The 27,009-nt window shown below is 34.4% G+C and overlaps 1 protein-coding gene across 3 annotated transcripts in view; it reads left to right on the top strand.

Moving 5' to 3' along the window:
- Positions 1 to 27,009, top strand: part of HMGCLL1 (3-hydroxymethyl-3-methylglutaryl-CoA lyase like 1) — a 190,579-nt gene that overhangs the window by 64,445 nt on the left and 99,125 nt on the right. For all 3 annotated transcript variants that reach the window (XM_047859126.1, XM_047859125.1, XM_047859127.1), the window contains 4 exons: positions 11,773 to 11,868; positions 13,860 to 14,008; positions 24,900 to 24,963; positions 26,547 to 26,735. In XM_047859126.1, coding sequence (XP_047715082.1) covers positions 11,773 to 11,868; positions 13,860 to 14,008; positions 24,900 to 24,963; positions 26,547 to 26,735 — 498 coding nt within the window. The remainder of the gene's footprint in view (positions 1 to 11,772; positions 11,869 to 13,859; positions 14,009 to 24,899; positions 24,964 to 26,546; positions 26,736 to 27,009) is intronic.

Below are 27,009 nucleotides of genomic sequence, written 5' to 3'. Positions count from 1 at the left end.
TACAGACCTTATGGCCCTTTTTCTTGCTCTTCATTTTCTGGTATTCCTATGATTGAAATGTTACCCTTTTTTAATAAGTCACTGAGTTTACTAAGTCTTGTATCACTATCTTTTGCCTTTGATTCCTTCTTTTTCTGTTTTATTATTTTTCATCATTTTATCTTCTATATTGTTGATTCATTGCTCTGCTTTGTCCATCCTTGCCATCATGGCACCATTTGAGATTGCATCTCAGTTATGGCATTTTTAATTTCAGCCTGACCAGATTTATTTCTTTTATCTCCACAGAAAGGGGTTCTCTGCTCTCTTCTAAGCTTTTTTTTCCAACTCCAGCTATTATTCTTATTATCGTGGTTCTAAATTCTAGTTCACACATCTTACTTACATCTGTGTTGATTAAGTCCCTGGCTGTCATTTCTTCCTTTGTTTTGTGGTGAATTCCTTCATTTTGTCATTTTGGAGGAAGAAAAGAATTAATAAAATTAAAAAATTAAAAACAACACAAAAAAAATAAATGAAGCTAGATCCTAGGTATGTTTTGGTCTGCTTGTTGAAAGCAGCTTTACAGAATAGAGTAAAAAGGGAAAGAAAAGAATGGAAAAAAGTTGAGAAAAATTTAAAAATTAAAAAAGTGATAGAATAAAATAGAATAAATAGAATAAAATCCAGTAGAATAAAAATTTTAAAAATAAAAAGTAAATTTTTCTCTTTATATCTAAGAAAGAGAAAGAATGAAGGAATAAAACAATTTAAGCAAAAACAGGAGCAAAAAACACTGTGAACAAACAAATTAATAAGCAGAATGAAACCTGGAGTTATATCCCTTTTTCCATAGAACTGAAACTTTGAAGCACTCTATAGTCTGTACACTAAGCAGGTGGAGTGACTTGTGCTGTGTCTTCTGTCGATGTGTTTGGGAGGGGCTTCGTGTAATTGGTGGCACTCCATTAGGTGACACTGCTTATATTACTGTGGTGGATAAGTGTACCTGTGCAAAATGAGTGTGCAAGGGAGAAGTGGAAATGGCTTCACCCAGGTCCTTAGTCTCTGAACAGGAACTTCACACACTCACCCGTGATCAAGCACCCTTCCTTTGTCTCAGGCCTCTGTCCATTCCCTGCCTCTATCCTGTGTTCAAGCTGTCTGCCTACAAAGCGGCACCTCCCTCCATAATTTTATCTCAGATGGGGTTGTGTTTCAAAACCCCACATTTCAGAGACCTCCATGGCTGGATCCATGCCAACTGTCTGGGGGAGGGTCTCCCTGAGCAATGTCCAGGTCCTGGCTTGCCCAAGAAAACATTCATGTGATCATGCAGCAGCAGAGGTTCAGAGAATATTGCCAGTCACACTACACAGCCAGCGCCAAGTTTCACCACACTCTGGTGTCTTTGTCCTAATACTAGCAAACATGACTGCTCTCCAGGGGATGCTGGGACCTTTGCCTACAGGGAGGTTCTATGGCCTCTACCAAATGCACTCCAAGCAGGGCAACCACTTCTCCCTGTGTGGCGCACCGACCCCTCAGATCCCACTGCCTGCTCTTTGAGATTTGCCCTGCTTCCTCACAAGAGCATCACCAGGCACGGAGCTCTGAAACTTCAGACCCTGCGCTCCACTGTTTATAGAAACCTGGTGGTTTGCAACCCTCTCCTTTCTTTCTGTCAGTGGTTTTGGGGAAGACATTTCTTATTCAGTCCCCTGTGAGTGTTTTCACTCTTTCTCTTTCCAGTTACTTTCAGGAGGAATGCTTTTCTTGCACAATCCCTATGCACAGCACTCTCCCCTTTATCTTTCTCTCTGTGTCCTCTCCCTGTGAAAATGGCTCCCTACCCTTCACAGCTTTTCTTCCCCCAGTTCACCTTTCCACAGCACGTACCTGCTGAGTTGTGTGGCTCGAGTTATGCAATTGTTGTATTAATTCTTAGATCAACTTCCTAGGTGTTCACAATGGTTTGGTGCTGATCTATCTGTGTTTCAGGGATGAGACAAGCTCAGGGTCTCCATGCTGCTCCATCATCTTAACTGTTCCAATTGAAATCTATCGTCTTAACAAATTTTTCGAGGTGCAATGTAGTATAGGCAGAATGTCGTACAGCCACATTCAGAACTTAACCATCTTGCATAACTGAAACTGTACCCATTGAATAACAACTTCCCATTTCTCCCTTATCCTCAGCCCCTCACAGTCACCATTGTATTCTCTGGGTCTATGTGTTTAATTATATTAGCTACCTCATATAAGTGGGATTATGCAGTATTTATCATTCTGTAATTGGCTTACTTCATTTAGCATAATGTACTCAAGGTTTATCTTTGTTGCATTTGGCAGAATTATTTTATGAATGCTTATGGTATTTCGTTGTGGGTTTTGCCACATTTTCTTTATCCATTCATCCTTGGAGATTTAGATTATTTCATCTTGGATATTGTGGATAATGATGCTCTGACTCAGGAATGCAGATATCTATTTGAAATTCTGATTTTAATCATTATGGATAAATACCTAGATGTAGGTTTGCTGCAACATACAGTATTTCTATTTTTAGTTGAATAACCTCCATAATGTGTTCCACAGTGGCTGTGCCATTTTACATTTCTACCAGGAGCGTACAAGAGTTCCATTTTCTCTACATTATTGCCAATACTTGTTATCTTCTCTGTTTTTCATCCTAACAAGTATAAAATGATATCTTACGGTAGTTTTGATTTGTGTTCCCTGATGATTAGTGATGTTGAATATCTTTTCATATGTCTGTTAGCCATATGAGATATGTCTATGGAAATCCTTTGTCCATTTTTAATTGGTTTGTTATTTTTGCTATAAGGTTGGCTGTATTCCTTATATATTTTGGATATTAACCTGTTATCTTATATATGGCTTATAAATATTTTCTTACAACTTGGAGGCTCCCTTTTTGCTCTATTGTTCCCTTGCTGTGCAGAAGCTTTTTATTTTGGCGTAGTGCCTCTTGTCTTTTTTGCTTTTTTTGTCCTTTTGGTGTCATATACAATTAATCATTGCCAAGATGAATGCTATGAAACTATTTTCTTTCTTTCTCTTTTTTCCCCTAGGAGTTTAACAGTTCCAGATCTTACATTTCAGTCCATTTTGGGTTCATTTTTGTATATGGCATAAGATTAGGATCCAATTTCATTCTTTTACATGTTGTTATCTAGTTTTTCTAGTACCATTTGTTGAAGAGATTATCTTTTCTCCATTGTGTATTTTTGGCATCCTTGTCAAAGATCAATTGAACGTTTATGTATCAGTTTATTTCTTAGCTCTCTATTCTCCATTAGTTTATATATCTGTCTTCTATGCTGTTTTAATTATTATAGCTTTGAAAATTATTTTGAAATCAGGAATTGTGATATATCCAGCTTTATTCTTCTTTCTCATGATTAATTTGGCTATTTGAGTTTCTTCATAGTTCCATATAAATCTTGGGATTGTTCCATATAAATCTTGGGATTGTTTTTCTATTTCGGTAAAAAAAAAAAAAACAACAAAAAACCCAAAAAATGCCATTGATATTTTGGTAGGGATTGCATGTTTAATTTATAGATCACTTTGGGTAATGTGGATATTTTCACAGTACAAAATCTTAGAATCCATGAACATGGAATATCTTTCCGTTTATTTCTAGCTGCTTTAATTTTTTTCATCAATGTTTTATAGTTTTCAGTACACAGTTCTTCCACCTCCTTGGTTAACTTTGTTCATAAGTATTTTATTCTTTTTGATGCTATTGTAAATGATCTTGTTTTCTTAATTTCCTTTTTGGATGGTTTGTTGTTACTGTATATAAATGCAACTGATTTTTGTATGCTGACTTTGAATCCTGCAACTTTACCGAATTTTTTATTAGTTCTAAGAGGCTTTTGTTTTTGTTAATGTGGCCCTTAGAGTTTTTTACATATAAGATCATGTCGTCTGTGAACATAAATACTTTTACAACTTCCTCTTCTTTGCATGCCTTTATTTTTTTTTCTTGCCTAATTGCTTTGGCTAGGACTTCTAATTTTATATTGAATGTAAACAGAAAAAGTAGGCATACTGTTGTATCCCTGATTCAGAGGAAATGTTTTTCACTGCTGAATATGATGATAGCTGTGGGTTTCATATATATGGTTCTTATTATGCTGAGGTAGTTTCACTCTGTTCCTAAAGTTTTATTTGTTGGTGAGTTTTTATCATAAAATAGTGTTGAATTTTGTCATATGCTTTTTGATGAAGCATTTTTGGTCAAATATTGACGTATATTGACATGGTCATCCTTAATTCTGTCACTGTAGTGTATCACATTAATTTCTTTGTGCATGTGAATCTTTCTATCATCCCAGGTATAAATCTAAGTTGGCCATGGTGTATAATCCTTTACATGTTCTATTGAATTTGGTTTGCTAGTAGTCTTTGGAGGATTATTTATTCTGTGTTTATTAGGAATATTGGCCTATAGTTTTCTTGTAGCGTCTTGTCTGGTTTTGGTATCAAGGTCTTATAAGACCAGCTCCTAATGCATGGTCTTATAAAATGAGTTTGGAAGTATTCCCTTCTCTTGAAAGTTTGGAACAGTTTGAAGGAGGATTGGCATTAAGATTTCTTTAAATGTTTGGTAGAATTCACCAGTGAAGTCTTCTGGTTCCAGGCTTTTCTTTGTTCAGAGATTTTTAAATTACTGATTCAGTCTCATTACTAGTTGTAGCTTTGTTCAAAACTGATTGAAATTGATTTTCCTTTTCTTCATTTTTTTTCCTTCATTTTTTGAAGCCTTTCTCATGATAGCACTTTACAATACTTTCTTTAGAGAAGCTAGAAAGATGATTCAGTCTTTTCTGGTGTTTAGGGTTTTTTTGTTTTTTTGTTTTTGTTATTTTTGTTTTGCTTTTCATTTTGTTTTTGTTTTTGTTTTTTGTATGTGATATGTAACCTTATATACAGACACACTGCTTGAGAAGAATTACTACAGTTTTGTGCCCTTCACAATGAATAATTTTGATATATATTCTGTGATTTTTGTAAAAGATAACAATATGAATGATGTATTTAAAATTTTATATCTTGTGTTTTGAATATATTTCTGTTAAGAAAAGACTTCCATTTAATTTGACATTGGTGAAAACTGGTTTATCACTTAGAATTTTACACATACAATGTTTAGAAGAATTTTCTAAACTAGCTTCTGGCTCTGTACATTTTGAAACTCGTTTCTCTTTAAATATTTATATACGTCTGGTCCCAGATATTGTAGGACATTGTGAATATGGACTCTTTGCTTAACCCTACAGTGACAGTTTTAATAGGAGGTATAATCGAGTATTATATGTAATATAATATTTATGTGTTTTAAACATATGAGAACATTTACACCAATATTATTGAAGAGGCAACCATCATGAGCTCTCCCTAGTGGCAAACTTTGTGCCTGAATTCATACATAAAGAAATATAAAATAGCAATTTAAAGCGATTAAATGGTGTTCCAGTCCTAATGTGCATTATTTGGAGACCATTACAGCAGACCCATTCTATAGATTAAAGCAACATTTTGTATCATTTCCCATTTGTCTTCTCTTCTCATACTTGTTCATTGCTCCAGAGCAGTACAAGCATCTTGCCACCAAGACATACCTCTCACCCCCCATCCTGTTTTCCTCCAACTTTATTGCTATTTTGATTATTTAGACTTTCTCACTCTCTTGTCCTCTTGCTTCTAGCACTCAACAGTTGACCTCTTAAAATACTGTGAGAAGAAATCAGGTGCAGGATTCTTGTTAGAGTGAAGGGGAGGAAACAATTTGACTTCTTTAGCAGTTGAATGGAATGAAAGAAGGGACAATGGGCAATGCTCACTCCTTAATGATGCTTGACTTGGTCATATTGACTGGAGAAGGACAAAGAAAAAAAAAGAGTGAAAGAGTTCTTTATTTAGGTTACAAGATCTAGTTGTAAGACGTGGTCAAATTATATAATTTTACAGATACCACTTTGTAGATAGCACTGTAAAGATGGAATCTCTTAACATCTTTTTTTTTCCTCAGATGAATTTTAGATTCTATTCTACACACTTTTGCCATTTAAAAACACAATGCTAACTTAAATTCTTAATATGTCCACCCCATAACATGGTACAATTTCCTCACCTTTAGCAGAGCCAGTGAAGAATTGAATAGTTTCTATGGTGATACAAAACAACTCAAGTCACGTATTTTGTAATCTTGTTAGTGACTTGTTAGTGACTAAACTGTTACTGACTTAAAATAATAAATGTAGCAGTTTTATATGTCATCAATATGTATAAAAGACTTTCACATAAAATTTTATAATGCAGCTCTGGAACTGAAAAATTTGTACCACATGTTATCTTCATAATTGCATTTGTTCTGGGAAAAGAAAAAAAGATGTTAATCATTGCTAAGTGAATAGGAATCAGTTATTGTAAACAAGAATAGAACTTCTTGATTTTTCTGCAGTTTTATCTAAAATTAATTATATTTATTTCAGTTGATTGAACATCTCAGACATCATATATTCATTTGGAACTGAACAAAATTTACTTAGTGAATATTCTGTTTTCTCTGTCAGCTGTTACTTGGAAGAGAGATAAAGTGTAATAGGTATTTTTACTTTCATTTCATTGGACTTGAAAAATGAAAGAATTGTGTGATTTTAAAAAAGAAATTCTGTATGATATTTCTCTCCATAATTATCTGAAGAATTTTAATAAAAAATTAAGTTCAGGCTTTTTAAACTCTTTCCTTTTACAGTACACAGAAAGTTGAATTTATCATAGGAAATATGTAAATAGATATATGTGAATCGTCTCATTCTATGAATATATTTGAATAGTTTCAAGCTGTATGAATAGTTTTGCTTCATCAAACTCTCATGAATAATTTGCTCTGTTAAAAACCAGATCCCTGAATTACTTACATTTAGCCTAGACAACACTTAGCTTAACTATTTGTCATTATTTTAGTTCAGTTTACCAAGAAAAATGCTTTCTTATCTGTGCTACTTAAAACTCCAGATCACAGGACATTTGTGATTTGTTATGTACACATATACAAACATTTCCTTCCCCACTGGCCTGTGTATTAAGTGTGTATGAACTGTCTGCTTCATTTATCTATGCCATGTTAAATATGTAGTAAGTGTATGAAATAGTGAATCCATATAAAAATCATGAAATTTTAAAAATGATTTTTAAGGTGTTAGGATTTCTTAAAATTAACTTTGGTATGCCATCAATATAAATGTAATAGTTTGTGTACAAAATAGAATTGAAACTTCTGTTTTTTTCTAAGTTTATGAGAAACTTTTTGTTATTGTTTATGACTATACACATGTGCAATATCTTGAAATCCCGGTAAACTTAGGGAATTTGGATGAGGGCACTGTGTATTTTGGGGAGATTATAGAATTCAGATAATGACAAAATATTAATAAGATATCTAAACATATATTATGTGGCGTGTCTAAATTTAATTAACCCATGATAGTAGCAAATGCAATCTCTAAACTATATGCCTATTACACTCTAATCTTTATGAACTTTTTCATATCTATAATGCCCTTGCAACATATTGCAAAATATTATTTCAATTCATATATAAATGTGGATGCCTAAGAAATTGATTAACCATGGTATAACCTGTTTGGTTGGCCAGATAGACATAGGTGTTGCCATTTCCAGACTGTGGCCAGGTGATAGCAAATCATGTTATCAACCAAATTATGGGATTTTTATGATCTTAAAAGTCATAGGAAAATCTTTAAAATATGTTAAATCAAACCAGATGTAGAAAGTTTTCGTTAAATTGTCAAAATAGTGCTGTAAAGGAATCGTTCCATTATTGCTTGAATAACAGTTAAATTTGAGACATTAAAATAACATCAAGATTGAAGTATAGCATAAACTTCCTAAGAGGAAAAAAAAGGCAAGAATTTTATACCTTCAGCTGAAAGTATATACTTTAACTGAAACCTGTTCTATTTTATTCATTGTAATAAAATTATACCCCATCAGGATTTTCTAAAGCTCTTTATATAACTGTCTTTATTGACCAAATTTAGATAGACTGCTATTACTTCTTGAATGACCTCATTATACTGTGGCTATTTTAAAGAAGGAAAAAGTACTGATTTGTCGGATTCAAATTCATGTGTTATAATTTTACTAAGGTATCTTCAATGATTACCAAAGCTAAACTTTCATCACATAAGAATTTTGATACTATCATCTCTGTTTTCTAGTTTTAGTGATTAAAACATCTGTTAAATCATTGTTTTTTCATCGTGAGTCAATATTTTGGTTAATTTGCATGTAGAATGAAATACTAGCATACAGGTCAATATGATCTGTATTTCTTAAAGATTAAAATTTGTTTTGTGCTCTTTATGCTACTTTATGTTGCATACGTTAACCAAATCTGTATATTGGTTACAGCAACACTTTATTCATTTCTGTTATATAATATAAATGTTTCTAATGAACATTTAAACATTCTAGACCATAAGTACTAGTAGTATCGATTAATATTACTCTCTAGTAAGAGTATTGTTTCAGATTTTATTACACTTCCCTAGAACTAGTAGTTACTTTGCTTTTCTTTGATTGAAATTAGTAGTACTCTAATTTTTTATTGTAAATTGTGTGTATATGTTAGCATGTGCATTTATGTATGTGTGTGTGTGTGTGACAGAGAAAGAGGGAGAGAGAGAGATACAGATAGAGTTCACCCTGTAGCATCAGGCCTAAACGCTAAATTCATAGATAAGTAGTGAAGGACTGTGTTGAAATATGCACAAATGCTAAATAATTTAAAAAGAAGGCTATATGGGGCACCTGGGTGGCTCAGTAGGTTGAGGGTCCTACTTCAGCTCAGGTCATGATCTCACGGTCCATGAGTTCGAGCCCCGCATCGAGCTCTGTGCTGACAGCTCAGAGCCTGGAGCCTGCTTCAGATTCTGTGTCTCCTTCTCTCTTTTCACCTCCTCTGCTCACACTCTGTCTCTCTCAAAAATAAATGAGCATTAAAATTTTTTTTAACATAAAAAGAAGGCTATATAATAATGAGGATTACATTTTTGAGTAAAGTCCTCTTCCTTACATTAATATCCCACTGTGTCCTATTAATTTTTCTTGGGACTTCTATTCCCAGTACCATTTCTCTGAAACTTGTTGCATGCTGCATTCTCAGAAGTGCCCGACAATTGCCTCACTTCTTTTCCATACTGCCCTTTGCATCTCTCCCAGATGTAGCTTTCCAAAAATACTGCATTTATCCCAATCTTTGGCTAATTCAACACACACTCCCCATGGCTTTCCTGTTGACCTCATGATAAATGCTGTATTTTTAGAATAATGTGAAGCTAACTCAAGGACACATCCCAGTGTATAGTCCCCTATCTTCATTTATAATCCATTCCCACATTATTTACCCATAATCTTCTCTAGCCAGATTATGTATTGCTGCTGCTGCCCACTCCTCCCTCCTTTCCACCCTATTGATTTTTCTGTGTTTCAGCTTCTATGGCTATGTAATGAATTGCCTGGTAACTTAGTGGTGTAAATAAGCATTTGCTTTGCTCATGAAATCTGAGGGTGGGCCCAGGAGGACACCTTGTTTGTTCCACAAGGTCTGGGGCTTCATGTGAGTGACTTGAATGCTGGGGGCTAAGGTCATCTGAATGGTTCTTCAGTCACAAATTTAGGGGTGATTCTGGTTGTTGTCTGGGGGCCTTAGTTTCTTTTCACATGTTACTTTCCACATTAGCTGCCACACATGGCCTCTCTGCATGAGCTAATTTTTTTTTTTCACAGCCTGTTAGCTGATTTCCCCACAGTGGCTTCCCCCAAAGAGAAAGCCATATGGAAGCTGTGTACTTTTCTATGACCTAGGCTCTGAAGTCACATATTATTATTTCTTCTATATTCTATTGCTTGGAGTAATCACAAATCTGCCCAGGTTCAAGTGGGAAGTAAATATAGTTCACCTATTGATAGGAATTGTTGAACTTCTGGAAGAGCATGTGGAATTAGAAATACTGTTGTGGCCATATCTTTTTAAATTTTAATATGCTGTAGTCATGTTCTGCAGTTTGTATTCCATACCTCTTAAAATTTTCCTAGGCTATTAAAGGTCCTACTAACCTTTCCCCATTCTGAACTCTTATAACCTGTGCTCTGATTGGCAACCACTATATTCCTTTGAATGGTTATGTTTCTGTGTGCATCTGTGCTATCTCCCCAAATTATTTAGTGCAAGGACCTTACTTTCCTGTATTTATATTTGCCACAAGGCCTAGCATAGGGGTTTGGACACAGTAGGTGCTTAATAAACATCTGGTTTAAAGTCAAATAGTCTCAGCATGAAACTAGAGCATTGGCTTTTATGCACTGTAGATGACCATGGGGGATAGTCGTTGTAAAGAATGCAGTTATTGGTTGGCAGACAGTAGATGTGATCTCTAAGAAATAAGTAAGCAAGAATCATGTTTTCGACAGAAGTAAATGTGTTTGGATTGTATGAAACTTGGAGACTTAAATGTCAATAAGGTAGGATGGCAGTCAATGGGAGGCACCTTTTTTTGCATCTTAAATATTTAATTTTCAATTTAAAATGTATTTAAAACTCATTTACTTAATTCCACTGGCATTTCACTGAGAGTAAGACTAAGGGGCTAATAGGAGTAAATATTGTAATATTTAATATATTTAAACTGTGTAGTTCTATTAAGAAAAGCATTTGTACTTTGATTAATTTTTTACTGTATTTTAAAATTAAAAATACTTGTTGTAACAAGCCAAGATATATAGGTAAAAAACAAGTCTTTCATTATCCATTCCCATATTGAAGGTAAAGATTTTGGTTTGGTGTATGTTTCTATGGCTTTCCCCGTGCTCACTTTTTATACTTTTCATTGTTTATATATTATTCCTTATATTTATTGTTTATGCCATAATTTATTCTGAATTATATAAAGCTCATGGTATGTCAGTGATAATTTGTCTATGTGCTGATTATGAGATTTGATCATCGGTTATTTGCTCTAGGAGGCTAAATAATAGACTTTGTGGCAAACTAGTAACTTTGATTCTATAAAGCTGATTTTTTATAGGATCACAGAAAATATAGAAAAATAAAGTCTTGGAGAGATGGGTTAAATTTTCCTGTTTGTTACTCCATTGTATGCATTTGTTTGCATTATAAGAACAAATAGTAATCTGATGATAATTCAGAGAGCACTATGACTCTTACTGAAACATCCATGCTAACCAAATAACATATATACTATGATTTCAGCCTTGTTAAAGTATTCTAAAAGATATGTAATTTTTTACTAAATAATGTAAAATTTCAAACATTGAAAATTATTTGGATGTGAGATTTTCACATGGAAGTTAAAAGCATGGCATATTGCTTTTAAAATTTTCCCCAGTCTCAGGAGTTTTTGAAGGTTGCGCTGTGAAATAAAAGGAGACCAGAGATCAGCCAAGTGAAAATAGTAGAGAGTTGCTGACTATTCATAATCACTCATTTAACCAGATCCTGTTATGTGAATAAGTTAAACCCAGATCTAGTTTTTATGTATTTATGACCTTACGAACTACTTATCATTAGCTATCTTGACAGAGCTTTATTATTTCTGACATTAATTTTAGAATATAATTGCATGAGTAATTATAACCTTCTTGAAAAATGAAACATTTGCTTGACAAAATATTTAAAGTTAAATATTTGTATATAACTATTACATATTTCAGATGGCTGATCACACTGAAGTGATGAAAGGCATTCATCAATACCCAGGAGTTCGATATCCTGTCCTTACTCCTAATCTTCAGGGTTTTCACCGTGCTGTAAGTGTGCTGCGAATTATTTTAAAATTCTTTTAAAATGCTTCTTGCTGTTTTAAGGATCTTTACAAAGTTAAAACAGTATCCAATGTGGCTCCCTTGTTACCCTGCACAAATGCTAATGTATGCACACGAATACCTGGTGATCTGTAACTCCATGGTATTGGTATGGACTAAAGTGTTCCACATAAATGGCCCTTCCATTTTAACCATTCAGGAATCAACACACAAAAATAGTTATCCATTTTGCTGAAGTTCTTTTGAAAGTATATTTTGTGTTTCCTGCGTAAATAAGGAATACTGAATTTAACTTAAACATTTCTCAGTACGATATTAGTGTTATTGTAGTGGATCATTTTTGCCAACTTTTTTGGATCAGCTTTTTGGTGCTGATGTTCCCTCCCTGTAGGTGAAGCTAACCACTGTTACTTACAACTGCCTCTAGCAACTTTCCCTATTCTCCCCTTCCGGCTTGTTTCTCCCAATCCTATGTGATTTAAGAATTTATATGTGAAAAAAAAACTTTGATAATGGCACATACAAGAGGAATCAAGGCAATATTAAGAAGGCTTGAGGTGTTGTGCTTAAATGGCTTTGTCATAAAAGTTTTTCACCAGCTATTTCTGGTGTTAATTATTATTTTTCACTTTTATATTTGGGACTGTGTTGCATAAAGTTGAGGTTGTAGATGCTCATTGATATATCACCTGTTGTGTATCTTTGTTAAAACCATTCTTCTTTTGTTAATTTTGGTGTAAGTTTTTTATTCTACTCTAAAGAAAGAGGCATTTTAAGAAATTATAAATATTGCTGTCATTGGTCCTAACAAAGTAACGAATGTCTCCACCTTGAAAAAGACACGAACTGAGAGTACACCCTCAACAGTAGCTTGGGAGGGCAAATAATGGGATGGAACACATGGCTTGGGAGTCAGGCATGCCTGTTCTCAAAGCATGACCTGATAACTTAGAGTAGCTTTGGGACTTTGTGCTAGTTATTTAGCCTCTTTGAGCCACAGTTTTCTCGTCTGTAAAATGGGTAAGATTGTGGGTTACAGATAGAACACACAAAAGTACTAAAATTCTGGCACACAGTAAGTATTAAAGTAGAATTTTGATTTTAGAAGTTAAAAATTTATTTTTGGTGGAGGACTGGAAGCCAATTGGTGTTTTTTAAATGTTGGATTAAAAAAAAAAAGATTTTTTTTTCTTAATACGTTAATAGGGTATCCGAAAGAGAGGAGAATCTAGGCACAGTGCTACAGATACATTAATAGAAAGTCTTAAAAAATCCAGCTGGAAAATGAGGAAATGTGATATTTGAAAACAAGTCACTGGAGAAGTCTGGGGAAAGGACTTAAGATGGCAAAAGGGAAAAATATTAGGTTAATATTTTGGATTTAAAGACTAGGCAAGAGGATTAAGACATTAGACATACAAGAGTATGTTGTAGCAGTCAAGGTATGAAACAATGGAAGCTAGCTTAAGAGACAGGAAAAAAATTTGGCGCAAAGTCTAAATGATGAATTGGAAAAACATTTTTCTGTTAGGTTATAGGAAGAGGAGAACAGAAAGCATTTACTACTCTTTAATAATTGGTCTAAAAATAATGTTTTCCATAGATATTAAAAGGCTTTATTGGGGTGCCAGTATTTTCCATAATTACAGTTAAAATATTTTTGATACCTACGCATAATTTAGGAAAGATGAAATTAAATTGGAACATCATCACTGTTTTCTGTACTTCATAGATTCTGTACTTCATAGTTTCATAGATTCATAGAGTGTTGCAGCTTGGGGAATTATTTTGTTATCACGAGATACTTGTAAGTTTGAAAAGAGCTTATGTGGCAAGATGAAAGACTCTAATTGTGAATTCCAAGGCAAATGTTAATGAATACATGTATGCCTTTATTGAGTAATTAATATTTCTTCTATTGTTATCATTTACATATTTTAAGTTAATTGTTTTTGCCCTTAATTCTCTTTTTTCAGGTTGCTGCCGGAGCCACCGAGATATCAGTTTTTGGTGCCGCATCTGAATCCTTTAGCAAGAAGAATATTAACTGTTCTATTGAAGAAAGCATGGAGAAGTTTGAGGAGGTTGTTAAGTCGGCAAGGCACATGAATATTCCAGCACGAGGGTATTTATGAAATTCCACAAATTCTAGTTAGTTACTATCTATTGCTTAAGTTCGTATATGAACTATGTAGTTATTATTTTAGCATTCATAATATATGTAGAGTGTCTTTTGTACCTGGTATGATCAGGCCATCACTGTATAGTGATCTGTCTCGTGAATACAAGTTAATAATTATTAGAGTTTATCTAGCCTAGAGGGTATAGTGCTCCAAGATCAGAGGCCGACTTGACTTTGCAAACCTGACATTGTTACTCATCTTATTAACACTTACCCAAATGCAACTATCTTTTCATCTCAGCCTACTGTTGGGTTGATCAATTTGTGTATACTCGTAGTACCATTTGCGAAGGAACCCTCTAATGTGGTTTCCACATCTTTAAAAAATTTTTAAGACCTATTATTTTTTGTTCCAAAATTATTTTATGTAGACCTTCAATAGAGTATTTAAAACATAAAATTGAGCCTTCAAGCTGCCCCAGGAAATTCGGCCCATCTTTCCCCTCATTCAGCATCCCTTTCAACAGCCGATTTCCCTGTTTTCTCTGTGTGACCCAAAAGCAAAGGTAAATGGGGAAGAGGAAGAGAGAGAAGATCTGCTTTGATTCTTACCTGCTTCCAGAACCAGCAGTTGGAGCATGTACTGCAAACAGGCTCTACTCCCAGACCCATGTTCTATGAAATGTATAATAAATGATCACTTAAGAAGGAATTTGTTTCTAAGACATTAGCTAATTTTCTATTGCTTTTTATAATTATAGTGGTATGATAGTCTTCTCATGGAAATCAATTAAGACGTATAGCATTCATAAGACAAGTCTGATAGCTATAATTAGATTTGGATACAGGTTTACTTCCTTCAGTTGAGGAGAGAAAAATCCGTAGTGGCAGGGAGAGGTTTAGGGGTTAATGAGAAAGACAAGTGGATCCAATTTTGAGTGACAACATTAGAAAAGGGTTAGAATTCAACCAAGGTCCTTTGGAGAGCAAATAGAATTAGACCACGCCATGGGGAACTGTCTTATTGGTTTGCTTACTTTTGTTAGCTTATTTTTCCTCTCTCCATAGCAATAGTTTTCAGCATGAGTTTTTAAAGATACAAAATTGTTTTTGTAATTAAAATATACACATCATGGAAAGCACACGCAAGAAAAATTTATAAACCAAGAAATGTGTATCCATAGGAAAATAAAGGATGTGTATTCTTAAGGCAAAAAAAAAAAAAGGTGAATAGCCACAAAACCATGTATTACAAGTTTCTAAATTCAAACATATGTAAGCTGTTTTGTCTCTTTCTTTTTAAAGAATGGGAAAAATGAAGAAGCTACTGTATTTTAATGCATCTTTAAACATGGGGTATAGATTTTACAGTAAAGTCACTCATTAGAAATTTGAAAAACGCATAACTGTGCAAAGTAAAGTGTATGTGCAGCTTGCACTTCAAATAGGAAGTTTTTTTAATGTTAGAAGATGGATGTAAACATAAATTGTTTAATATCATATTTTATTATCTGTTTTTCTCTTATAAAGTAGAATAGGTAATATATTTAATAGAAATCTTAAATCCTCTTGAATACTGAGTTTTGAGCAACTAATATTGTCCCATCAGTAAAGCAACTTTTTTTTTTAATAAAGTGTGTGTGAGGGGCGCCTGGGTGGCGCAGTCGGTTAAGCGTCCGACTTCAGCCAGGTCACGATCTCGCGGTCCATGAGTTCGAGCCCCGCGTCAGGCTCTGGGCTGACGGCTCAGAGCCTGGAGCCTGTTTCCGATTCTGTGTCTCCCTCTCTCTCTGCCCCTTGCCCGTTCATGCTCTGTCTCTCTCTGTCCCAAAAATAAATAAACGTTGACAAAAAAAATTTAAAAAAAAAAAAAGAAGAAGAAAAGTGTGTGTGAGTTGGGGAGGGGGTTAGGGGGTGAGAGAGAGAATCCCAAGCAGGCTCCACACTCAACATGGAGCCTGACATAGGGCTCGATCTCACCACCCTGGGATCATGACCTGATCTGAAATGAGGAGTTGGATGCTAAACCTACTGAGCCACCCAGGCACCCCAATAAAGAAACTTCTAACCATGGTATAACTTAAAAAGTTTGCCAGGCCTTAATAAGAAGGGTACAAAGTGCAAGATGGACAAAAACTGACTCACAGTCCAGTGCCATCAGCAGAGTACATTAGAGACTTACTGCAGAAGTATACAATAAATAAATGTGTTTTCCAATGCAGATTTTGTTCCTTTGAGCACAACTCCTAGATCTTCTGAAACAGTATTCATTTTTAGAAATAGGCCTTTTAGTATGTGAGTTCCCTCTTTGTGCAGATGAGAATTATCTACCTACTCCCCCAAATGTTAATAGAGTTTAAATTAGATTTTATTTTTGCTGGCAATCTAGAATTTAGATACGCAATATTAGAAGTCATAGGTCATTGGTACTCAGTTAAGAAAGAGAGTCATGTTCAACTAGTTGAAACTGAAGCAGACACCTCAGCATCTTACTATGGCAACATGGCAGCAGCTGCGTCAACATGTACTTGATCACCGTCCAGAAAATTTATGTCATCAGCTGTCAGATTTAAAGGCCATAAGGCAGTACACATTTTATAAATGCTCACTAAAACCATTTAAATTTTAATAAAAATAGTAAACCTTCATATGGTCTAAATAGCAGCTTTTATTAAAGTTATTAAGGCTGTGGTTTGATTCCCCCCCATCCTGTAACACACATATACACATGCATGTGTACACATTTTTTATATGTGCTCAGAACTTTACATAACATCTGGGACACATTGCGAAAACATACCATGCCAGATCATTGACATAAAATGCAAAGTCAGCTAACTACCACTGAATATACATTATATATGAATGAGCAATGAAATGTTTACATTTTGGACTTCATTTTTAATGTGTAATTCATATGACATATGTTTAAAATATCTAGGTTATTTTTCTAATAACAAAATTTTTAAAAAGTTAAAAAGGCAAAGAAAAATGAAACTCTGTGATACATGTAATGATTTTCTCTATTTTTATCAATGCATTTCCTGAAATTATTATCTCTTGGTTTGTCAAGATCCTTCCAAAATTGGAACGTCTTCAAGCTATGAAGTAGTGCACTAATATATGAGACATTTAGTTTTATTCCTTTTTGTCTGAGTATTGACCTACCTTAAATGAAGTCACAAGAATCACATACTCTCTTTGTGAGAATATTATTTTTAAAAAGGAGACCATCACTAAGGAGCCATTATCAATTTCACTACTAAAAGGCTTAGAAATCTACATTACAAATTCAAAAGGTCAGCAGTTGTGCATATCAAAGCAAAACTTCTTACATAATTATATCTTAGGCCTCTTCTGTAAAATGACTTCAAATGATCTGAACCATGATTACTCTGAAAGGTTGAGCCTACTAAAAATTGAAAGAAGGTAGTTTTGTACCATTTTTCCTGGAAGCCAAACAAAATTACCATACTTTGTTTTAAAGAATTACAAAATGCAAAAATATTTAACTATGAACCGTAACTGCTGGATTCCTCAAATTCCCAGAAAAAAATGTGCAAAATAATGAGAACAAGGAATAAAAGACAGATTAGTAGTTAATATAGACAACCATATATAACTTTTAGATACAGAAAAACCAAAGATCATTTTAGGATGTGGTAATGGTTTACATTGCATATTAGTGTTTTTGTTTTCTCTGGGTAAATACCCAGTAGTGGAATGACTGGATGGTATGGAATTTCTATTTATTGAGGAACCTCCATATTGTTTTTCCAGTGACCCTCAATTTACATTCCCCCCCAACAGTGCACAAGGGGTCTTTTTTTTCCACTTCAGCATCTACACTTTCTATTTTTTAAATCTTTTTCATACTAGCTCTTCTGAAAGGTGTGAGGTGATACCTCCTTGTGGTTTGATTTGCATTTCCCTGATGGTAATGAGTGATGTTGAACATCTTTTCATGAGTCTCTTGGCATCTGTATGTCTTCTTTGGATAAAGGTATTCAGGTGTTTTGCCCATTTTTAATTGGATTTTTTTTTGATGTTGAGGTGTATAAGTCCTTTATATATTTTGGATATTAACTCCTTATCAGTTATATCATTTGCATATACCTTCTCCCATTTGGTAGTTTGCCTTTTTGTTTTGTTGACGATTTCCTTCACAATGAAAAAAGCTTTTTATGTTGGGATTGTCTCAATGGTCCTTTTCACATTTGTTTTTCTAAAGTGCATGTTTTATGCATCTCTTGATCTATGACCCTCACCGCCTGCTTTCTGCTTATCCCATAGCAATAATAATCCAGTCTGGTTTAACAGCTTCTGGATAAAATTGTATTATGTATATTAGTGGCCAATTTCTTCGATGAAATTAATGTTAATATTAGGAAATTCTTGTGCTTAATTATTTTTTGATGAGTTGCTTAGCTCTGTATAATTTCTAACCTATAAAATGGCCATGAAGTAAGTGCAGATTCCTCTCCCTCAAAGTGGTCAGTTTTCATTGGTTTTCCCGTTAAGAGATAATTTTGAACACAAACTTATTTAAGAACTTGCAACCTGTTTCTTAGCCAAACCATTTACGTTATGTTGCACATGTATTTCTTATTTTTCCTCTGCATAATACAACATGCTATTATGGATTCTGATGCTGATCTTGAAGGTAGTAGTAATATTGGTGAGTGTGATAATGAGTTTCCTTATTTAAGTCTCAATGTTTTAAATACACCATGTTTCTCATGACTAATGTAGCAAATACCTTCCATTGGACAGTCTACCCCAGGGGAGTTCACTTGCATATATGGCACCATCTTTCAAGTGTACAGTTGATTGGCCAAGTTCCTTTCCAATATCTTAGACTGAGGCCTTTCTGTTGGCCTGGAAGAAAAAATTTGAAGAGCAATTCAAAACCTCATTTACCAAAACATGGTACATAAAACTCTAAAAATGAGACATCTGTTAGAGCTATTTTCTGTCATACATATGGTTTGTTTGAAGGTATCCTTTTTTTTAGCCTTACATATTAATCTGGCACTGCTGTGTATCAGAATAACACCTACCCAGCAATAGTTAATATGTGTAAGCTGTGTTGTGTAGTCATCACTAAACAGCCTTCATATAGAGCCTTTGAAGAGCATGTTTTGTCATTCCTCATGAAATTAGCATTTCAGAGCAAAAAGAGAATTAGCAGAATTGCTCCTTGAGACCCAGGGACAGTATTTATTTCTTACATTATCTGTAGTGTTAAGTGCTTAGCAGGCTCTCACAATCTGTTTTTGGTTGGCTTATTAGTAATGGAATGCTATTTTGTATTGTTTATAGGCAGACATACTGTGCATGACTGCATCAAAACAGCTCCTACATTTAAATGTCTTAATTATGTTTAATTGACATTACATGTCACCTCTTCATTCTTGGCATTGTTTTTCTCTTCTGAGGATAGCAGTCATTGATTGTTTCCATTGCAAGTATTTGTGACGTTTATTCCAGGCTCATCGTTTTTGTTGCTTTTTGCCAGAATGATTTTAAAGGACAGAGGATAATACTGGGAAGGCCTTGGGTAAGGCCTCAGTGTAGGTGCTTTTTCATGACTCAGTTTCACCAGATAAAGTTGTTAAGACTTGATTGCCTCAGTTTCTCTTTTATCATGATTTTGCACAATATTGATAAATGGCCTTCACAAGCACAAATAAAAATAACTCAGCCTTCCATCCACAGAATTTATTGTAACACCATGCCTTTAATGTTAGCACAATTATCTTCAATATGATTGGCCATTCTCTTATTCTGTCATCCTATATAGTGTTTAAGGTTTTGTTCTAAGTCTGAACTCATATACTATCATCTTTGGCTACAGGATTTAGAAGTAAGTGCATTAATACCCTGGATGTAACTACATATTTAGAGTAAAGATCAGGAATTTCATAGAAAATTAATTAAATAATGAAAATGGCACCTTAAATAACAAATTTGTGCATGAATTCATTCAAGAAATACTGAATGTTTTATATAATGTACTGTCTAGTGATAATGTATGGAATATGAAAATGAAAAAGTAGCCAAACTTCAAAGAGTTTCTAGCAGACTGGGAAAATAGTATATATAGACATTGTTATTTAACTGTCAAAAAAGGCAAATACATTAAGAGACATACAGACAGATCCTATTCAAGTTTAAAGTAATACTATATTAAATTTCTCGGGGGTTATATGGAGAAACTTAATGCAGAAGGTGTCAATAAAATGAAGTCATTAAAGATAGGTAAATATAGGGAAAAATAATCAGAAATAATGATCTTTACAGGCAGGGTAAGAAATGTACAAAGAGCAAAGGCATAGTGAAGAGCAATCTCAAAAAGCATTTAGGTAACAGGAAAGAGCTTACTTCCACTGGAAGGGGAGTTTTTCAGGGTGTATAGTGGGAGAGGGGTAGAAAGAGGTTTCACAAACTGCTGAACTTGAATACCAAGTTTACTTGGTAGACGATGGCAAGTCACCATAGATTTTTGAAGTGTAAAACTAATCAGATCTATGCTGTAGTCCTCGTATTTTGTCAATAGGTATTAGTGTACAAATGAGTGGTGTGAGACCAGAGGCAAGGAGAGCGCTTGGCAATGTATGCAGCTGTCCTGAGGAAAATACTCAGGGACTGTTCTGTATGTTTGGACTGGCACTAGCAGATGTCACGTGCAACAGGCTGGAAGGGAAGAACCAGGGTATCTGGGTTATTGAATATGTTCTCAAAGGTGACCTTTAAGTGATTTGGCAGGACAGACTCTGAAAATGACTGCATTTTTTTAAATGGCAAATGCAGGGGAAGCAAGAATGAGCATCATTTTTGACATGCTGAGCTTAATATGTCATGTCAATGTGTCAGGAAACCAATTTGTAATGTTCCTGAGACTTGGAGTTGTTCCTTGAGTTATCTATCTGCATAATGATGAAAGACAGAGACTATGGGGGACTGAACTGATGCAAAAACTCCCTTTTCTGTTCCCATTACAAACATATGAAAATAACCATTTTTGAAACATATAGCTAAACTCAGAAAAGAAAGTCCTCAGGTTTCATCAAAGAAAGTGTGGTGAGGATGCAGGTTGATGCCACTAGCACCTGGGGGTATCTATTTCAGATAAAATTCCTAGTGGCTCGAAAATGGGATTTTAATGTCGACATGATATGAGATAGATGTTCTACTAAAACATGCATTTTAAAGTGATGATTCTTGGAGCCTGGAATCTCCTCTTTGCCAATGCAAAGTCAATGGAATTTGTGGAATATTATGGAAACCCCAAATAAGAAATTAAGGTAGAAATTTGTCCAAGAATTGGTAAAGTCCACTGGGCAAGGACAAAAGGCAGTCATATCTTGTTTATAGAGACACTTGAATAACTCAAGAGTCTCATGAAACTCCCATAGGAAGGAAAATCACCATGGAAAGATACAGTAAAAATTACAAACCACATGACGATACAAAGAAGCAAAAAGAAAGAAGAGAGAAAGAAGCAAAAAGGAAAAGCAGGAAAACTTTAACAGAAAAGAAGGAAATAGAACAATCTGAAGAATTTAAATTAACCCCTTAAAATACAGAGGCAAAGGAAGAACGTAATAGATCTTTATGAAAATGATGAAGATTTTACAAAAAGAAACATTTCTTGAAATGATAAATACATTTATAAAGGAAATGATTGCATTCAGCTGCAGATTACATACAGTTGAAAGGGGTATTGGTGACTAGAAGTAGTATTCAAGGAAACTGCAAAAATAAAACACAGAAAAATGTAATAGAACTTTTGAAAATGAGGTTAAGAGAGAGTGCCTCACAGAATTTTCAGAAGGAGAAAGCAGGGAAAGTAAATGTTAGAGATAGATTTGATGAACTAGTACCTTGAGGATTTTCTAGATTTGAGGAACAACATCAGTGTTAATATTAAAGAAGTATAAGTCCTGACATTCTCATAGTAAAATGCAGAATATTAGATATTAGATATAAACAGAGAACAAATTACTTTAAAATTGCTATAACAGAATTACCATTAAATAGCAAAATTCTCGTCAGCAAAACTGAGACCAGAGCTAGTGAAATATGCTCAAAATGGCAGAATGACTGTTCACCTAGAATTTTATACCTAACCAAACTATTAAACATTAATGAAGGTGAAGTAAAATTATTTGGTGACAAAATAGTCTGCAAAACTTTACCATTACTGAAAGAACTAAACGGTGTAGTTCAGTAAAAAGGACATTAAGCCAGAAGTAAGAAATGGGATAAAATAAGAAATGGAGAGGTTGCAGTTTGGGGCTTCAGCAGAATAGAAATGATTCAAGATAGATCTGTGAGAAGTTGAACTACCAGCCAATTGAAAATAGATAAAAAGTGCTGGGGCATAGTAGTGAGATTCTTGAGACTAAAATCTGTGTATTAACACTTTTTACAAGGGAATAAATCAGGCATTCAAGGGGAGGTAGTATTGCTGATGTTTCAGTGGTTTTCAATTTTGGCAAGTTTCTAAATGGAACTTTAGAAATTATTTTGAGATATTGGTGATTGAATTTAGTTCCTCAGGTTTGTGATTTAATTGGACTGGAGTGTGTCAACCATTAGAGTTTTGGCTTTTAAACTCCCCAGGTGATTCTGTGCAGGCAAGTTTGAGAACCACTCTAATAGATTGCTATAGAAATTGACTTTAGCTACTATTCAAAGCGGACAATATAGACTATTTTTATCATGGGGGAGGCCATTTCATACTCATGAAAATGTTTCACTTTTTACCAGCAGCAAGCTTTTTCTGTAAAAGACTGGATAATAATATTTTAGGTTTCGTGGGTCAGATAATCTCTGTGCTCCTATTCAACTCTTATGGTGCAGAAATAGCCATGGATAATAGGTAAACAGATAGGCATGGCATTGTTCCAATAAAGTTTGACTTGCAAAAGACTAATGAGCAGGATTTGGCCTATGGGTCTTCGTTTGCCAACCTGTGCTTATAGGATGTTAAAGTAAGCTAATGAACGTAGTTGAGAACCATCACATTTGTTTCGGGGGGAAAGTAGCCCCATGTGTAAATAGGTGGGAGAAGTGGCTCACAAGGATGGAAAAGAATGTAGGAAGATGAAATGCAGTGAAGAATGGAGACCAGGCAAACCTTAGGCCTAGGAAGGAGTCTGAGGGAAAACTTGAGTGAATGAAAATGCAGGTGATGTTACCAAAGGGTAGTTATGGCCAGATAGTAAAGAATGCAAGAAAGGTTGGTTTGCTTTATATCGTTTTGAATTTGTTGGTTTTTTCTTACATTGTTTTTCATATTTAGAGGGATGGCATGTAAATGGATGGCTTGGATTTTGTATTGAACCACATCTAGATATTTTGGGTTCAGAAGGAAGTAATTATTCATTTATTTATCTGTAATCATTATATCTGAATCGAAAATGTTCTTTTTCATCTTTAGCCACCTTTTCCAAGTGTTAGGTTTATAGAACATTTTCTTTCTACATATCTTGTTTAAATTTACACAGTTATTCAAATAAGATAATTATAGTAATTGCAAGAGCAGAGAAATGATTTCCTGCATAACTTTCAAGTTGTACTTGAATTATCCTATTTATCCCTCTGTCTTCTTTACTGCTTACTTGACTTACTGAATTGTTTATTTAATTCCAAAACACAACTTCTATTCACATTTTAATACTTTTGAAATTAGATTATGGTTTTAGAATCAATGAGTATGTATTGAATCATTGAATATATATGTATATATTTAATATGTATATTTTTTTTACTCCAAAACCTGTTATAAAATTTATAGTGTATCTTATAATGGACAACATCTTAGAATCAAGGAAATATGGTATTATCTTTTGTCTTGTTTTTGCTTCCACCTTTCTGTTGGCAACCACTTCCAGAGTTCCCGGAGAATTAACATTTCTGGAAAACTACTCTGATCTTGTCACTACGTTACCTAATAATTTTGAGTGATCTCAAAGTTCAGACTCCTTGGCATGGCATTCCAAGGGCCTTATTATCTAAAGCCTGTTATATTCTGGCTCACAGAATTGGATCTCCAGCCTCATTTCCTACCACCCCTCTCTCACTCATGTGAATTGCTTCATCCCTGACAATCAGACACATGATGCATTATTTTAATACAAGTGTTGTAAAAATCTCTGAGGAAAGTTTAATAAAATGGGATTGGTGTTGAGCTGAAAATAGCTAAAACAGGCTTTTTCTAAAGCTTAATACTTTAAGATGGAAAAGTATCATTATCATTTCAGGAAAGGCTTGACTTTTTCTATTAGAGTAAATTGTTGAAGAAGCTTACAGAATATCTTTATATGGAGCCTTTAAAACGTAGACTAGACACTCTTCGTATAGGATGATTTAGGTATACCCACGAGAGATAAACAAGATGAACTTTGAGGTTGTGGCCAACTCTAGGAGTTTTGGGGTGATTAATGACTCTATCTAAATGAGGCCAAAAGATCCAGATGGGAGTGAAGAGAAATTCAGTTAGTCATCTACTCACTATTTCTCTATGATTCCAAAGAACTAGATATTTAACAGTTGGATGTGTGTACTTACTTAAATAAAACTATGTAGTTCACCGGTATCTTCCGCTTTGAATGTTCATATGCTGCTATAGCATAAATAATTCCACAAGATAAACACCTGTTACTCCATCTGCCATCAAATAACATTTATCAAATTGTCATTATTAGAAAAAAAATTGAGTTAAGTTAAAAATGTTCCAAAATTGTTTTTCTTTGTTCTAAGAATAATAATGGACTAGGGTAAACAATATTTTGATGACTTTTTAGCTATTCATTTTTATAAAATGGAAATTAGGAAATGACTTAAATCATCTATATATTTATATGGCTCTATATTTTAAATTTAGGTATGTGTCTTGCACCCTGGGCTGTCCGTATGAAGGAAACATCACACCACAAAAAGTGACAGAAGTAAGATATACCTGTGGTTTTCTGGTTCTTGGTAAAATGATGTATAATAGTTTTAAAAGCGGGCTGTTCTCCTTCCTGTTGATTGCATCTGCACAACCAAGTTTCAGGAGAAACATGGAAGACAAGATCGATCACTTACCCAGTAGTTTCATTTTGACACTGAAGATGTATATATTGGCTACAACTATTCAAAGTTAAATAACATTTGAGTCTGCTCATGTTGGGGTTCATAGATGAAACATTTTTACATGGGTGGAACTTAGTGGGTGACCTTTCCACATTCCATCAGAATGTCAGGGAAGTTTGTACATGCACACTTAAACTTTGATTGCTCAGGTATCATCCCTGTGTTCTTGTCCTGCATACTTGGGCACTTGTATCAGAGTGTATACACTGCTTTTTCTGTACACTGTTCATCCCTTTGAGATCCTATACTTCGTCCTGAGACTCCAGTTCCTTTCATTAGAGAGCAGTTTTGCAGGAATAGATAATAGTCCTTAAAGATGACATTGTTAGAAATTCAGAACTTAGGATAAACCTTTGATTTGGCTAAAGCCATTCCTCTTTTGTGCCTTCATTTGAACTTTTGAAATTTGCTGCAGATTTTTCAGATGCGTGCTATCCCAGTCTATTTAAGGAAGTCCTTTGCACACAGAGGCAGATATACCGTAAAATAAAGAAGCTTAAATATTTTAGTCCTTCACCTATATGGTACCCTTCTAAGACTCCTTATAAATTTGCATTCACAATTATATATTATTTTCTTAAAAAACACTTCCAAAACAATAGAACTTCAGGCTCCACAAAAACTAGGCTCCAAATCTACCTGTCCACCAAGCCCCTTGCTTTGCTGCCTTTTGCCTCATGGATGAGGTCTATGGATGGACCACACATACCCTCAGGCTCTCCATTACTGCACCAGAATGTCTGAGGAGTTGCTGAAGAGAACTGCATAACAGGCAGATTGGAAGCATTAAGAATGCATGACCAGCAACCTTAAGTGAGTCATCTAGACTTAACCTTAGTTATCCAACATAAAGGGAATTTGCAGGTTACTTGGCATAAGTGCATCCATTCATGAACCAGAAGTATTAAGTTAGAAATACTAAGTGACTCTACCAATCACACAACTACTTCGTGACAAAGCTGAAAGTATTTTTGATATCTCGTGACCTCAAATCTCATGCCTTGAGAAATACTACTTCCAAAGTAAATTTGTAATGCTTCTGTTTGTTTAAAGGGCTGAGAAAGTAAGCCTCCCATAATTGAAATTGTAGCTTATAATTGCATAACTGAACATGGAGATGGACAGTTATGATCCTAAGACCAACTTGAATATTAGAAAAAGATAATTATAGTAATGTCTTTAAAACTTTTACATAATAGTTGGGATTTAATAACCAAGGAAAAGGACCAGAAAATTAAAATATGTGTTTCCCATGAATACATAACTGATCTTAGGTATGACTTTTACTTGTAGATGATGTCTGCTAAGGAGTAACAGGGTTTGAATTTGTTCATTTCCATTATTATTATTATTTATTATTATTTTTTTTTTACTAGCTTCTCACCTTTCCCAACAGGTATCTAAAAGATTATATGGCATGGGCTGTTATGAGATCTCTCTAGGAGACACTATTGGAGTGGGAACTCCAGGAAGCATGAAAAGAATGTTGGAGAGTGTCATGAAAGAAGTCCCACCCAGTGCGCTTGCTGTTCACTGCCATGACACGTATGGACAAGCCTTAGCAAATATCCTTACGGCCCTTCAGGTATTTTGCGTTATTTGTGTGTAAGTGTAAAATGGGTATCCTTAATGATAATATAAACATGTTAAAGGGTTTAGTGAAGTAATATTTATAAATTGCTACGAATATAATATTTAAACTACCCACCCCATGACAAGTACTCAGGAAACATCTGCAAATTGCGCATTTATTTTTAGGGCAATGATGTCTCCTATTCCTGTTAATTTTATTTGATAAAATTTCTCTTTTTTTTTTTTTTTTACTAAAGGGAAGTTCAATATTAGTTTTAGGTGCAACA

The sequence above is a fragment of the Prionailurus viverrinus genome, chromosome B2, assembly GCF_022837055.1.
Source record: "Prionailurus viverrinus isolate Anna chromosome B2, UM_Priviv_1.0, whole genome shotgun sequence".
In the NCBI taxonomy this organism is placed as follows: domain Eukaryota; kingdom Metazoa; phylum Chordata; class Mammalia; order Carnivora; family Felidae; genus Prionailurus; species Prionailurus viverrinus.
Note: the sequence above shows the minus strand (reverse complement) of the source record. Positions and strands in the feature narration are given on the sequence as shown.